At 33.1% G+C, this 13603-nt stretch overlaps 1 protein-coding gene across 10 annotated transcripts in view; it reads left to right on the forward strand.

The window, feature by feature from the left end:
* LOC148613590 (uncharacterized) overlaps positions 1-9668 on the forward strand; it is a 96533-nt gene extending 86865 nt beyond the window's left edge. For 8 of the 10 annotated variants that reach the window (XM_088587008.1, XM_088587011.1, XM_088587015.1 and 5 more), the window contains 4 exons: positions 1763-1952; positions 2374-2457; positions 3174-3197; positions 4488-9668. In XM_088587008.1, coding sequence (XP_088443134.1) covers positions 1763-1952; positions 2374-2457; positions 3174-3197; positions 4488-7552 — 3363 coding nt within the window. In that variant the 3' untranslated portion in view covers positions 7553-9668. The remainder of the gene's footprint in view (positions 1-1762; positions 1953-2373; positions 2458-3173; positions 3198-4487) is intronic. The other 2 variants (XM_088587014.1, XM_088587016.1) reach the window with 1 other exon arrangement.
* Positions 9669-13603: the final 3935 nt, after the last annotated feature.

The following is a 13603-nucleotide window of genomic DNA, read 5'->3' on the forward strand; positions in this document are numbered from 1 at the left end:
ATTGATATATCTGGTCTAGTGGTGTTTGTTTTCAGGGTGTAGAGTTCACATAAAATGATCTTCACTCAAAATCAAATTGATTTTAATCATATATAGATATATGACTGGAGTTGCGTATTGATCCTGGATCTATTAAATTTGATCAAATTATTGGCCTAGTTATTTTTTAGCATCCAGATATTGCCCTAGTTAACTTGGTACCTTACACTGTAAATTTAGAAAGTACTTGTCATGATTTCGATATTCTTTGATATTGGGTTATATTTAACCACTATGTTATGTACCAAAAATCAAATCAAATTGAAAAGCAATGATTTACAACAACAAAAATAAAAAAAAAGACTAGCTAATTGGACAAATATCCAAGAATTCATCTTGCTGCTCAAATTGAAATCCCATTTTGCTTTTGAGATTAGACATGTAATTATAATCGTTAATTCTACTTGTACTGGAATTTGAAAAGTCTGTAATGGTGGTCCATGTATTAGGTCCATTGTTCATGATGTTTTCTGACCAAATTTTTATTCTGAATGAATTATTTTGATCCTATCTAATGTTTGTTCATGGTAAATACATGATTGTATTCTTTCTTTCTTCTTAGTTCAGTATCTTGGTATTTACCATTTTTCTGATAAATGTGTGACAGAAGTTCAATTAGAAGGAGAATATTATTTGCAGAACTTTTATTTTGATAGGGGACAATTAAAGAATTCCTTTACAAAGAGAGACTCTGTACTTTCATGGGTACAAATTTGTACAGTCAGACTAATTGTCCATGTTGAAAATATTTGACCCCTGACCAGAGGTCACTGGGGTCGGCATCTTAGTAATGGACATAAGTCCAGTTTACCTATTGCTACGATTTTAAGAAATTTGATAAATATTTAAATTACACTTTATAAGGAATGAAAACTTTAAAAGGGATTGACAAAGAATGAGTATACAAATTTTGTTTTATTTTACCTCATTGATAAAATCCTTCATACAAAGCAATGATATTGTAAGAGACAGGCCAACCATTCAAAGTAATAAACTTCAATTATCTTAAGTAGATCTAATACAAAAAATTGAAAATACATGTTTGAAAACTACAGACAAGGAAAAGAAGTCTGAATAAAATTATTAAAATAGATTAAGCCTTTAGTATTTCAGTATATTTTGGTATGTGTATTCAAAAACATCAACAAAAGCAGTTTCATTAAATATATACCCAGTAGCTGAAATGATAATAAAAACCCATTTAATGAAAAGGAATATTTTGATATTTACAAATTGAATCCATTACTAAAATATTTTGCCTGATTTTGTTGTTCAAACTTACTGAATTAGTTGTGTTATTTATGTTAATGTTGAATGCATGTAGAAGGATATTTTATGAATACTGCAATTCTTTGCTAATTGATTTATTAAGTGATTATCATGAGTTATTCTGTATAAATAAAGATTATTTTTTTACTGTAATTTCCTTCTTAAATAATGTGAAAAAGGAGATCCATTACTGATAGTGGTTGAAGAAATTATCAAAGTAAGAAGTCAATCAAAAATGAAGTTATTTTCTTCACAATGTTCAAATCACCATAAGAAGCATAGTTCATGTGTCTTAGTTATATGAAAATTACCAAAATGTGTTATTTTTTTTTCATTTCTTGCTAACTATGCTGGAGACATGTCTTTTAATTTTCCACTTCAGAAAAAAGAACAACATGTTTTGTATTCAAGAACACACATGTTTATTTTCTATTTCTATTTTTTTTTTATACAGATTAATGGAGAGAATGTGGTTCGAGCCTCACACGATAGAGTTGTACAGGTCATACGGCACTCTGGTGACACTCTGGCCATGAAAGTCGTCACGGTACAACAACAACAGACTCCCGTCAACTGGCAACACATGGACGGTACAATGACTTTACCTACGCGTGGGAGCAATAGTGCTGCAAGCAAAAAACAAGGTATCTGCAGTTCGACACAGGCTATATATGCTTTGTGATTTTCTACCCAAGGTTATAGCCATATATGATATGGACCCTTTTCCAATACAGAACAATATAAGTTTTCATGAAAGATGAAGTTTGTCCAGCTGCTTGTTTAAAGTTGGATGGAAAATAAAAATAACAAGAACAAGATGAACCTAAACTAGTCATATGTGTTTATTTCATTATTTTACATCCACATACATGTATTATGTATGTTTTAAAAAAGATAAGCTACAATGCAGGATGCAATTAATTTTAACTTAAAATTGTGACGTGTAAACATTTTAGATCCGCCTTTATTTGACCCAATATTTTTTTTTTAAAGTTGTTTTAAGTAAATTCATTTTGCTACAAGCAATTTATCAGTATGAAATTACAGTCATTTCCTTGCTTTCAGCACCTCAACCGCCCAGAAGAGATCCACGAACATCACTTTCGAAGGAAAAGGGAAGACAATTAGCCGAAGGATTGAATGAATTAGGTAAATACCAAGAACAAAGAATTTAGAGAAATTTTACAGCTTCTTGAGACTATATATAGAAAGTGACATGTATAATAAATCAGATTAACATCAAAGTGATTTTAAATCATTGCTGACTCAAGTTAATGTCAACCAGATTCCCTGAAGTGAAATATTTTTATACAATTAAAACTGATACCTTGAAAAATATTTCTTAATTCAAACCTACTGCCTTCAGATTCTACTTGCTGAAAGGTTAAATGATCAAACAGGGCAGAAGGAAGTTCATACTTTTTCATGATAAAAATGTTTAAGAGGGTGTACATGCGAAAACCAGGCACATAACAAATTTGGTTTTAAAAAAATCACCCATTTGATATCACAAATGCATCCTTTCTTAAAGTTGAATTTTAGTTTTGGATTAACTCTAATGGTTAAAGAATAATTCATTGAAAAACGGTGATAACTCTTTAATTTTGTGCAAAATTTGGTTGCTGTGTTAGGGAACTTTAAAATCATTTTTGGAGCCATCCATTGTCACTTAAAAAAAAAAAAATCTTTTTTGACTTTTTCACATGCATATGATATAAACATTAAAATGAAAGAAAAAGTTCAGTGGGGTAAAATTTACTCAATGCCAACCATAGCATAGGACTTGCCTGATTTTTACATGGACTGCCTTTTAATAATTGTATTTTGGTAGTATAATGACAATACATCTGTGTATACTTAAACAGGCTCAGCTGGCCGTACTGGTGAAGGTGCACAATTTTTATAATTATAGCTTAATTGTGGTATTGTCATTCTTTCCTTTCAGCATGACCTTATTTCTATATTTTTGTTTGCATTCAATTTTTTTTTTTTACCTTTTGCTTTCACTTGGTAGTCCGATGAGATCATTGAAAACTTAATTTTAAGCTGTGAAGCTCATAATGCTTTACATGTGTACACCGATCAGGCCAACTATAATAATTTCTTGGTACCAAAGCCTTCCCTTGCCTCTTGAGAGTGTCCATATTTATTGCCATATAGATCAAACAATAACAAAAAGACTTAACTAATCAATATTTTTTTCTTTAAAAAGGCATTCTTATCATATTTGTGGGACAGTAAACAGGAAAAAAAATGTCTCTCTCCCTAATAGGTTTTAATGATAAATAGCTTGAGTACCAAGAAATTAACTTTAAGGAAGTAGACCTAGGGTAAGGAACATAACTCTTGAAATCAATGATATGTTTGTATCATATTCGATTTAACCAAGGCCTATCAAGCTTTCATTTGAAACAGAATGAAGTCATTCCAAGTTACTTTGATGCTTACATGAGATTGATGTAAAATGATGAATAGAAACGTTCCAATGATTTCTAAGAGTTGTGTCCCTTACCCTAGGTCTACCTCCTTAAATGGCCTTAAATGTTTATCTGACAGCTTTAGAGCACACTTATTATGTTGGCTTGTAGTTTTTTTTTGTGCTTTTTTAAAACTTTTTTTTCAAATATATTTATGTCTTAATAAATGTACCAGTGATAGCATTTAATACAAAAATTACACAAACCGTCGTTTTCATTGGTAGAACTCTTAAAGAAAGCAATCTGCATGCAACAATAACTTAAAAAAGGTTTGAAATACAACATATATACTTAAAGTAGAATTGTAAGTAAATGTCTGTATAACAAGATTATCAACTATTGAGTATTTTATTTTAAATTTTCGAAATAGATAAAAATAGGAAAGGATCACATGACCTCACACACGTACATACAAATATACTGCTAACATTCACTTTGAATGACTCTAAGTTGTTCATTATGTTGTATTTAAGAAAATTAGGAAGCCCATATATTGAGCAAGGAAAAAGAACTAAGTAACAAATATTTCTCATGCGGCCAAGTAATTTTGATCCTTGCAGAGAATTGATTTAAAAATTGATAGACATGAGTTTAAACCATATTTTATTCAAAACAAAGTGAAAGGGATCGTGCAAAAAGCAAACCCTATGTAAGACCTCTCCCAAATGATAGACATTATTATTGATACTTTTTACCTTTCAGACCAACTTGACTTGGCACTGGCTGAATTTGAAAAGGAAACAATGGCACAACAACCGTATATATCAACAGAACAGAAAACAGCATCTATCAGAGGAAAACATGCTACAAAACGTGTGTCTTGTGTTGATTTGTCAAACATTGAGAATAATGATTCAGATCGTAGTGATCATAGAGGTCCTTCCGAAAGACTTGTTCATAAATATAGTAATGATCGGAGACTAAGTGCCATGGAGCGATCACAAAGTACTCCGGATTTGTCAGATAAAAAGCCAGAACCAGTTTATGCTACTCCTGTTGTTCCTGGGTCTGTAGGTGTCCAGAGGAAAAATAGCAGTGGCAATGTGTATGCTGCACCGGAGGATAGTATTTCCATTAAAAGTGGCATTTCAATTTCAGAGCGACCAAAAGGTCCTCCTCCACCCCCGCCTGGTACTTTAGGGGGTAAAAGGCCTGCTCCTGGCCTACCTGAAGATGATGATGTACATCAGACATCTAAGACTGAGGTTGTTTCTATTAACACTACAGGAAGTAGGTCTTCTTTGTATGCTAGGCCAGAGAAAACTTCACAAAATGATGACTTTGAATCTAGTTTTAGACCTGGTGCTTCAGCTAAAATGGCAGATGAACCTAAAGTTAAAAGTAAGGCTCATCACAGAAACTCTAGTCTAACATCAACTATTTCTGCGGGTAGTCGAAACAGTGATGATAAACATAGTGTATCGTTTGCCGAAGATAAAGTATTGGACAATGCTAAGTCATATTTACAAAAACATCCAAATGCCAAACTGTTAGTTACAGCAGATATCCATTCTAATAAAACTCAGAGTGCTAGTTATGAACCCGAACCAGATTATGATATGGAAGAAGACAAGAATAAAAACAAAGTAACTGTGATTTCTGTTGGCGACAGGAAGGCAAGTGAATCAGAATCCAAGAAATATTCTGTGCGATCTGACATTCCGACAGGAAACATTCCTCCTCCACCATCTGAACCTGCTCCACAGCCTCCGACTACCAAATCTAAAGCACCAGCACCGACTAAGTCAGTAGCTCCTCAGCCTGCTACTACAAAATCAGCTGCACCACAGCCATCACCAGCCAAATCAGCAGCGCCAAAGGCACCATCACCAAAATCAAAAACACCCTCACCAAAAATAGAACCCAAAATTCAACAAAAAGATGAAACAAAAGTGGTAGATCAGGTGCCTGCTGCGCCTCCTGCACCACCAATGCCACCAGCAGTGCCACCTCCGCCTCCTGCGCCACCAGTACCGCCACCTGATGGACCACCACCATTGCCAAATACTGCGCCACCTACACTTGTCAAAACAGAGGCAAAACCAAAGCCTGTAAATAATACAACACCTCAAGGTGTACAGGCAAGTGATCTGCTAGCTGCAGTACAAAAAAGACAACAAAGGATGGATGTAGAGGGACCAAGAATATCTGCATTGCCTCAGTCTAATGAGGGTCCTCCTAAAGATGACAACCAAGCAGCTATCATAGCTGCTGTTGCTAGGCGACGAAGGATGCTAGAAGAAAAGGGGGAGACATCAGTTATTGAATCTATTGAGTCTAAATTGCAGAAAACAAAGAAACTACAGTCAGCAAAATTGGCTTTTTCAAGTGAAACAATGGGCAAAACACCTGAGATGAAACCAAAGGTGAATAAACTTGCTGAAACAAAAGTTTCAGCAAACACTAGCACGAAATCACCTGTTGAAAAACAAGCTTCCAAAGTGGAAGCGAAAACTACTGCAGTAAAACAACCAACAAAAATTGAAGTCAAGTCTACAGCAACTTTACCACCAAAGGTTGATATCAAACCAATTAAAGACGTTCCAATTAAGGGAAAAGAGCCTACTAAAATAATGAGCACAGTTAACGGTAGCAGTGGTAAACCTGCTCCAAAAACTCCAGGAGCAAATGTGAAGGAGAGTGATAAGTCTACTGTTACAAGTTCTGCAAAAACTGAAAATAAGGAGAGTGCACAACTTTCTCCTCGCAGTACAAATTATGTTGCTATGGCAGAAAAAGCTAGGCAAGCATATTTGCAAAAGAAAGCTAGTCAGACAACATTGAATGTATCAGCTACAAACAATACCACAAAAACAAAGCTGGGAGATCAATCTAAATTGCCAGCAAAAACCGCACCCAAGTCTCCAGCAAAAACAGAGGCTAGAGATCAAAATAAGAACATTATTTCTACGGGTAATGAAGGAAATAAAATATTCAGTTCCGTTACTCAAATACCAAACGGTAATGTGAAAAATACTTCTAAAAACACTGATGGTGAAGTAAAAGCTTTGAAATCAACAAGTGATCGTCAAAGTATTTCATCAATTAAGGATAGGATAGCTAGTATAAATAAAATAGAACAGAACAAATCTAACGGAAAATATATAACTGACAAAGTGGATGTTAAAGGTGTGACTGTGAATAGCTCTGTAACGGACAAACCCTCTGTGCCCCCACCTGCAGACTTTGGGGACACTGTACAAGTAGAAATTATCCCCCCTCCCACAGGATTTGATAGTGGAAGTAACTTTAGTGATATTTCTCGTCAGAGTTCTGTCTTTAATCAGGAGGACAATGAAAGTTTAGTTTCCTCAGTGTCTACACTTTCAACATTATCTGATGATCAGGCTGATTCTGGGTATGGCCGTCAAAGACATAATTATGAGGAACTAATTGCTCCTCCTCCACCAGAATTTGGAGATACTTCCTCAAATCAGGGATATGAAACAATTCCTTCAGTTATTCCACCTCCTCCTGCATTTGTGGAGGAAAAGGATAAGTCTAAGCAAGTGTCAAAACCTTTCAGTTCTAAGACAATAGATAGCTGGCAGTGTTTAGATGTATTGGATTGGTTAGACAGTTTAAAACTATCGCAATACAAGACAAGCTTTCAACAAAAGTGCATCGATGGGAAAAGACTGCAAAACTTGAACCGGAACGATTACATTGACTTAGGGGTGACACAAGTTGGTCATCGAATGAATTTAGAACGATCAATTAAGAAATTGAATTTACCCAAAAATATTGTTTCATCTAGTCATTTGTGATATGTCATTGAAATCATTCATTATATATTTATCTGTTTATTTGCGTAACACATAACTTAGTACTTTGTTTTCTGTGAGTTTCGATAAGTGCTAAAATGTGTATAAAATATTCATAACTTACAACGAATTGCTTTTCATAAAGGTAAATAATATATGTGAAAAATAATCCTGAAAAAATACTTCTATTATGCTGTAGTGATCAAAGTTTTGAATCTGAAAGACACAAACTTTTAATGCCGCTAAGAATTGTCTTGGTTTTTTTGTGTAAAGAATTTAACAACTCAGTTTACTTCTGAGAATGGTAATTGACAAAATTATGAATTACCACAATGAACAGAACATGAGGTTACAAAATTAGCAGCGGTTAATTGGATGATACATATATTTGTTTGTAAAATTAATAGGGAGAACTTTTATAATTTTACCAACAGAAAAGAATGCCCAGAAATTGGTGCTCTTGTTCAATTTTAAAATTTATTCATCAGAATGGTTGTGCTTTGATGGTTGTGAACCTATACCACATTAATGGTTGTTGCCTTGCAAGTCTTCCATTTTATTTTATGAATATTTCAAATTTTTATTGTTTGATTCAAGCTGAAAGCGTAAAGACATTTTTATTTGCAGGTAAAACTTTTCATGCTTTTAGCAAATTTTCTCCTGTATGTCGGTAAATTTTCACAACAGTTTTGAAATAGGCCAAAGACTTATCCAAAAGATTTTCAAATTTTGATTTGAACCACAAAATCTTGCCTTTTTATTTTGCTAGTGTACACATGTTATGTCAATCAGTATTTTCTTTCTATTACCTCTTAATCTTCAATACTCTTTTCAACATTGAGGAGGTTAGGTAAGGGGAGATAAGTATGTGGATAGAAGAGGCTTTTTTTTTTAGTCAAAGGGAGATAATCGTATGTTGATAGATTAGGTCCTAGTTTAGGAAGACATAGTTATGTAATATGGAAAGTATTATAAAACTATCAGCATTTTTAAGATTCATTTTTATCAGCATTCTAGTTATATTTTAATTATATATAAAAAATATTTATTTAAAATGTTTTCTTGGATGCATAAGGTTAAAGTGATGTTGAATACTTGTAATGGAAAATTTTTTTTTAAGTTTTGAAATTAAAAAATGGTTGGAAGATTATAAGTCTTGTTTAGTATCATGAGTATTGGGCTATTAATTTTTGCGGTTGTTGTTTATTTAAGTTTTCTGTGATATATTTATCATTTGTACATTACATAAGTAAACTATTCACATAATTTCGTGAATCTTAAGATGTTCATCTAAGTTGAGCAAATTTGATTTCTTGCAGAGTTCATGTTAAATTAATATGAATTGGACTGCCTTGTGAATATCACAAGTAATACTTTTAAGAAGTCATGTTGCTTTTGTATATGAAACTCATTCAGAAGAATTTAATGTGAAAAATGTTTGTCTAATAAGCTTGAATAATACCAATGTTATTCTATGGTGCAGTCTATTTTCATTTAATATCCATTGTCAGTCCAGTAATAACATAATTATTTCTAGTACACATGTACTCATGTACATTACCCTTAAAATAAAGTTATAATATTTTCAATGTACAGTATTTCTGCCAAATTTCAGTTTCATTTCTCATGCCATATCTTTTAATTTTGCAATTATCAGTACATTTATTTTAACTTTTTTTATATTCAGTTAGTTGTCCTGCTATTTTCAGGATATTCCTCATGCATGCTAGTCAGAAAACATGTCTTAATGTCAATCACTGTGATTTAATTCAAATATCACATTTTTTTCTTTCATAAACTTTGAAATATATTTGATAGGATAGACCAAATGTTCTTGGAGTATGATTTTGTACTATACTTCCAGAATACCATACAAACTTCCTTTCTCAATATCCTACCATAGTTAGCTTTCTTATAATCCTAAGTTTTTCATAATAGTTATAAAAACATAGATTTCACTGTAAATTTTCTTCATGATGTCATTGGACTGTGTTACTATGGTAACAAGAATTTATGTATCAACATATATGGATAGCATTGTTGTTAATACTGAGACATACTGTTTTTGTTATAACTAATTAATGTATTCAAAGATGATAAAATATATATTTAATTATGATTTGTCGTTTTTAATTGATCTATATACATTTTGTAGTTAGAATGATGTTTGAGGAGATGTATTGTTCTACAGTTTGTTGTCTGTGAGGTAGCACATATAAAATTGAACTTAAAAAGTTAAAATGTTGGTTAAGTACCAAGTAAAGTTGATCAGATGCATGAAATATCAAGCAATGAACGTTAAACTTAAACCAATCAATCAATATTTAACTGATTGCTTCAGTGTGAGAGATAAACCCACATTGTGAGACATTTATTTTTATTTTATAAAAAAAAAAGCTCATGAAAATAATTAACCAGAAACAAGTCTCTTCTCTACAGAATACATATTTAATTAAACATAAGTCATGAAATTAAATTGATATCATGATGCATGAAAATATTTGATTTACTGTAGTATGAGGTATTCAGGCTTTGTAACCAGTCACATGCTTGTACATCTTGAAACCATAAAAACAAATTGTATCATAAAATAATTTGCAGGGAGAAGAAGCACTATCCCAATTCAAAACAAATTTAGGATCTCCCACAGAGAAATGTAAGATTGGTTAAAACTACTATATTTTCTGTGAAAAATACTAAGTAATTGATTTTTTTACAGACAAAATTTGCTTTTACATAAAAATCTTCCACAAGAGACCATGGGGGAGAATCTCCCACGAGCTGTTCCAAGGGTTAGCACTTACCAGGTATGTTAGCACCACGACCAAGTCATTCAAAACTTTATCTGATGGATAACTTGTATAAATTTGTCACTTGAAGAAAAGAAAAGTAACTTCCAGTGGTAATAAACATGAGTTTTGGTTGGAGGTAGAAGTTCACACTCTGTGGCGGGTCCGACCCCCTTTTTCATTGAAAAATTGTGTTAATGACAAAAATAAACAAATGATAGCCTGGAATATACTTTCTCATCCTTTTTTTTTTTTTTTTTTTTTACAAAATTCTGTATCAGAAAACCCCTCCCCGTTTTCTTGAATTTCTGAATCTGCACTGTATTAATAATGAATTTACCCTTAGGTGCCATCAATTCGAGTGTTGCTGTATATAGATTAGTGTTTTAACTGGTCTTTGGACTACATTTAAGTAACGGCCTACTTTAAAAGCCAACATCTAGAGCATTATCAAAACCAGAAAAGCGTGGAAAGAGGTATAACGAAATTGCACAAATGGATCTCCGCAGCCTTTCTAGTTACACAAAAGAAAAAAGTTTTTTTCAGTGTAGCAGAAATGGCTGAGTAGTTGTAATGTGCATTCACTGCAAAAACAACAAAAAAATAGAACAGATGTAAATGTGATGCTGTCAATAAAACTGTCGATATACTCGTGCAGCAATTTTAACAATAAAGAAATTAAGGTGTGAACTAATGCAGATGAACACAAGATGTGGAGGAAAAAATAAAACACGACAGAATATTGATGCTTAAAATATTTGCAAAGAAAATAGCATCATGAATATTAAGTAATTTTTCAATACGAATAGGGACATGTTGGAGTAGTAGGACATAGTTACATGTATGTTACTACAAGACAAAAGTAGTTAAGTGGTCGCCATCATGAACTCGTGAATCGTTATCATATTGTGTATCCTACGTATACCGTTTTGTTCAGTTTTTCATAATTTTCCGTCCTTCTTTCTTCTATTCCGGATGGACATTTTATGAGAAACTCCGTGGATGTTTCTAGGAAAGTAGAGGACGCTTACCCTGCAGGAGCATCCGGTCCAGTTTTAATTTGAGTCTAAGTTCCTCATTTACTTTTGTTTCTTTCAACACAGTGGCGGAACTAGGGGTTCAAGGGGTTGGCACCTCTCTTTTTTATTGGAAAATTTGTCATTGTCATGTGCAAAATTGACCCCAAAAAATGGTAAATGATGTCCTAGCACCCCTTTTTTTAGGAACCCCGACTGGCACCCCTACTTTTCAAAGTGTCTGGATCCGCCCCCTGGCATGCGTGTTATTTTATTTATTTCATATTTTTTGTTGCGCCTATCTATTTTCCATGATTTGTTGCTTGGATTACTATTCTTTTGACTGCATTTGAATTCTGGTTCAATTCATTCCTCTTTGTAAAGTACATTCATTGCAAAAACTACCTACCAAACAATCTGAACAACAACATAAAATGAAAAATGAAAATTTAAGGTGTCTATAAAAATATCCATTCCACACTCTGAATTGTTTCTTTTGTCAATGAGTCTGATGTTTCATGTTTTTTTTTTTTTTCGCCTTTGACTATTTGCCTTTTTTATTTTTATGAAAGTGCTAAATTTAACATTTTTTTAGTCACTAAGTTATCTACATATGCATCTACAACTGCACAAGCAATAAGGTTTTATTATAACCTACCAGAAATCCCAGTGTTTTAGATACAGATATTGTAATAGGGCATAATAAAAGCAAAGTGGAACAAATTAAGTTAAGGCTTATAGGCTAAAAACCACTAATTCCACTTCCCATAGGCTTCTATGCTAATTTCACAATATTCAATGGCTTCTCTGGACTTTACCTTAACTTTAACCTGCAGAGGACTATATATCAGCATGATTCTACATATGTCAGCTCACAATCCTCAGAATGGCATGTGGGGTTAGCAGACTTGCAGTGCAGTACTGGTCACCGGAAGTGAAGTGTCTATAAATAGCATGGGAAATCCCAGTGTTTTCACAAGATAGGGGTATATTAAGAAATCATTATGGAGATTAGGCTTCACATCACAAGAAGCAAAATGCACCTATAAAATGTACAGAAATGTTTTTCCTTTCAGAAACTGTTTCAATTTTTTAAATGAGAACTTTTTTCACAGCACTATGAGGAAGAGGGATAATTTCTGCGTAGGACTATTTTTGCGTACGTTCCAAATGCTCATTGGTTGAATTGGTGGTCTGTAACCTATAATTACCTATTACATGGGGCATCTTTTTGGGACATATTGCTAGGATCAGCTTTTGAATAAAAATATACACTTTAAATGAGCTAACATTGTTTGTTATGATGTAAAAAATAGCAGACAATTAATTCATAGAATATTATTTTATCAAAGTTACCACATGAACAATCAAAATCTGGTCTACTTATTGTTTATCCAATATTTCCATGAAATTTCTCAAACTAAAAGGATAGGTAGCCGAATTTCTTTATTAAAAATGATAAAATAAAAAAAAACATTGCATTTCCCGTCAATTATTTATGTAAGTTAAATTCTCTAAATCTGGTAAAAAAAATCCGTCAACATTAAAGCTCAGTTATCTCAAAATAAAGTCAGCTGGAATGTGCATCAAACATCATCTCTGAGATAAATTAGGAAAGCCGATAGACAAAAGGTAAAAAACATTATATTCCCAATGGCGGATTCGGAAAAAAAATGGATGGTCACCCGTTTTTCTTTTTTTTTTCCTCAACAAATCGTCGGCATTCCAATGGGAACAAATTGTGCTCCTCTTCTTGCTGACCTATACCTTCAGTATTATGAGGCTGACTTTATAGCTGATCTGATCCAAAAGAGACATCGTTTAGCTAGATCTTTTAACCTCTGCTTCAGCTATATAGATACATCACATCTACCTCAAAGAACTTGAGATAAAAGATACTACAGACATTGTGAAGTCAGCTTCATATCTTGACTTACACTTGGATCGATGGTAAAGGAAAACTATTGACCAAACTATACGAGAAAAGCACCTGCGAATGGAGTTTTCATATCACATCTCATACGTTGTGCAAAGAGCTTGTTGTAACTACGCAGACATTTAATTGTATCGCGCTAGACTTCTTACAATACTTATGAAAAGAGGGATATGTTGGTACAAGATTGAAGTCATCACTACAGAATTTTCATGGTCGTATTAACTCGTGCATCGTTAAGGTGTATCAATCTGCACCATAAAAACTGATTTGTTCACCGTGTCATAGTTTTTCATAGAAAAGAAGAGGACGCTTA

Source organism: Perna viridis, chromosome 6, assembly GCF_037379345.1.
Source record: "Perna viridis isolate PV_CMFRI_1.1 ecotype Kerala chromosome 6, ASM3737934v1, whole genome shotgun sequence".
Taxonomy (NCBI): domain Eukaryota; kingdom Metazoa; phylum Mollusca; class Bivalvia; order Mytilida; family Mytilidae; genus Perna; species Perna viridis.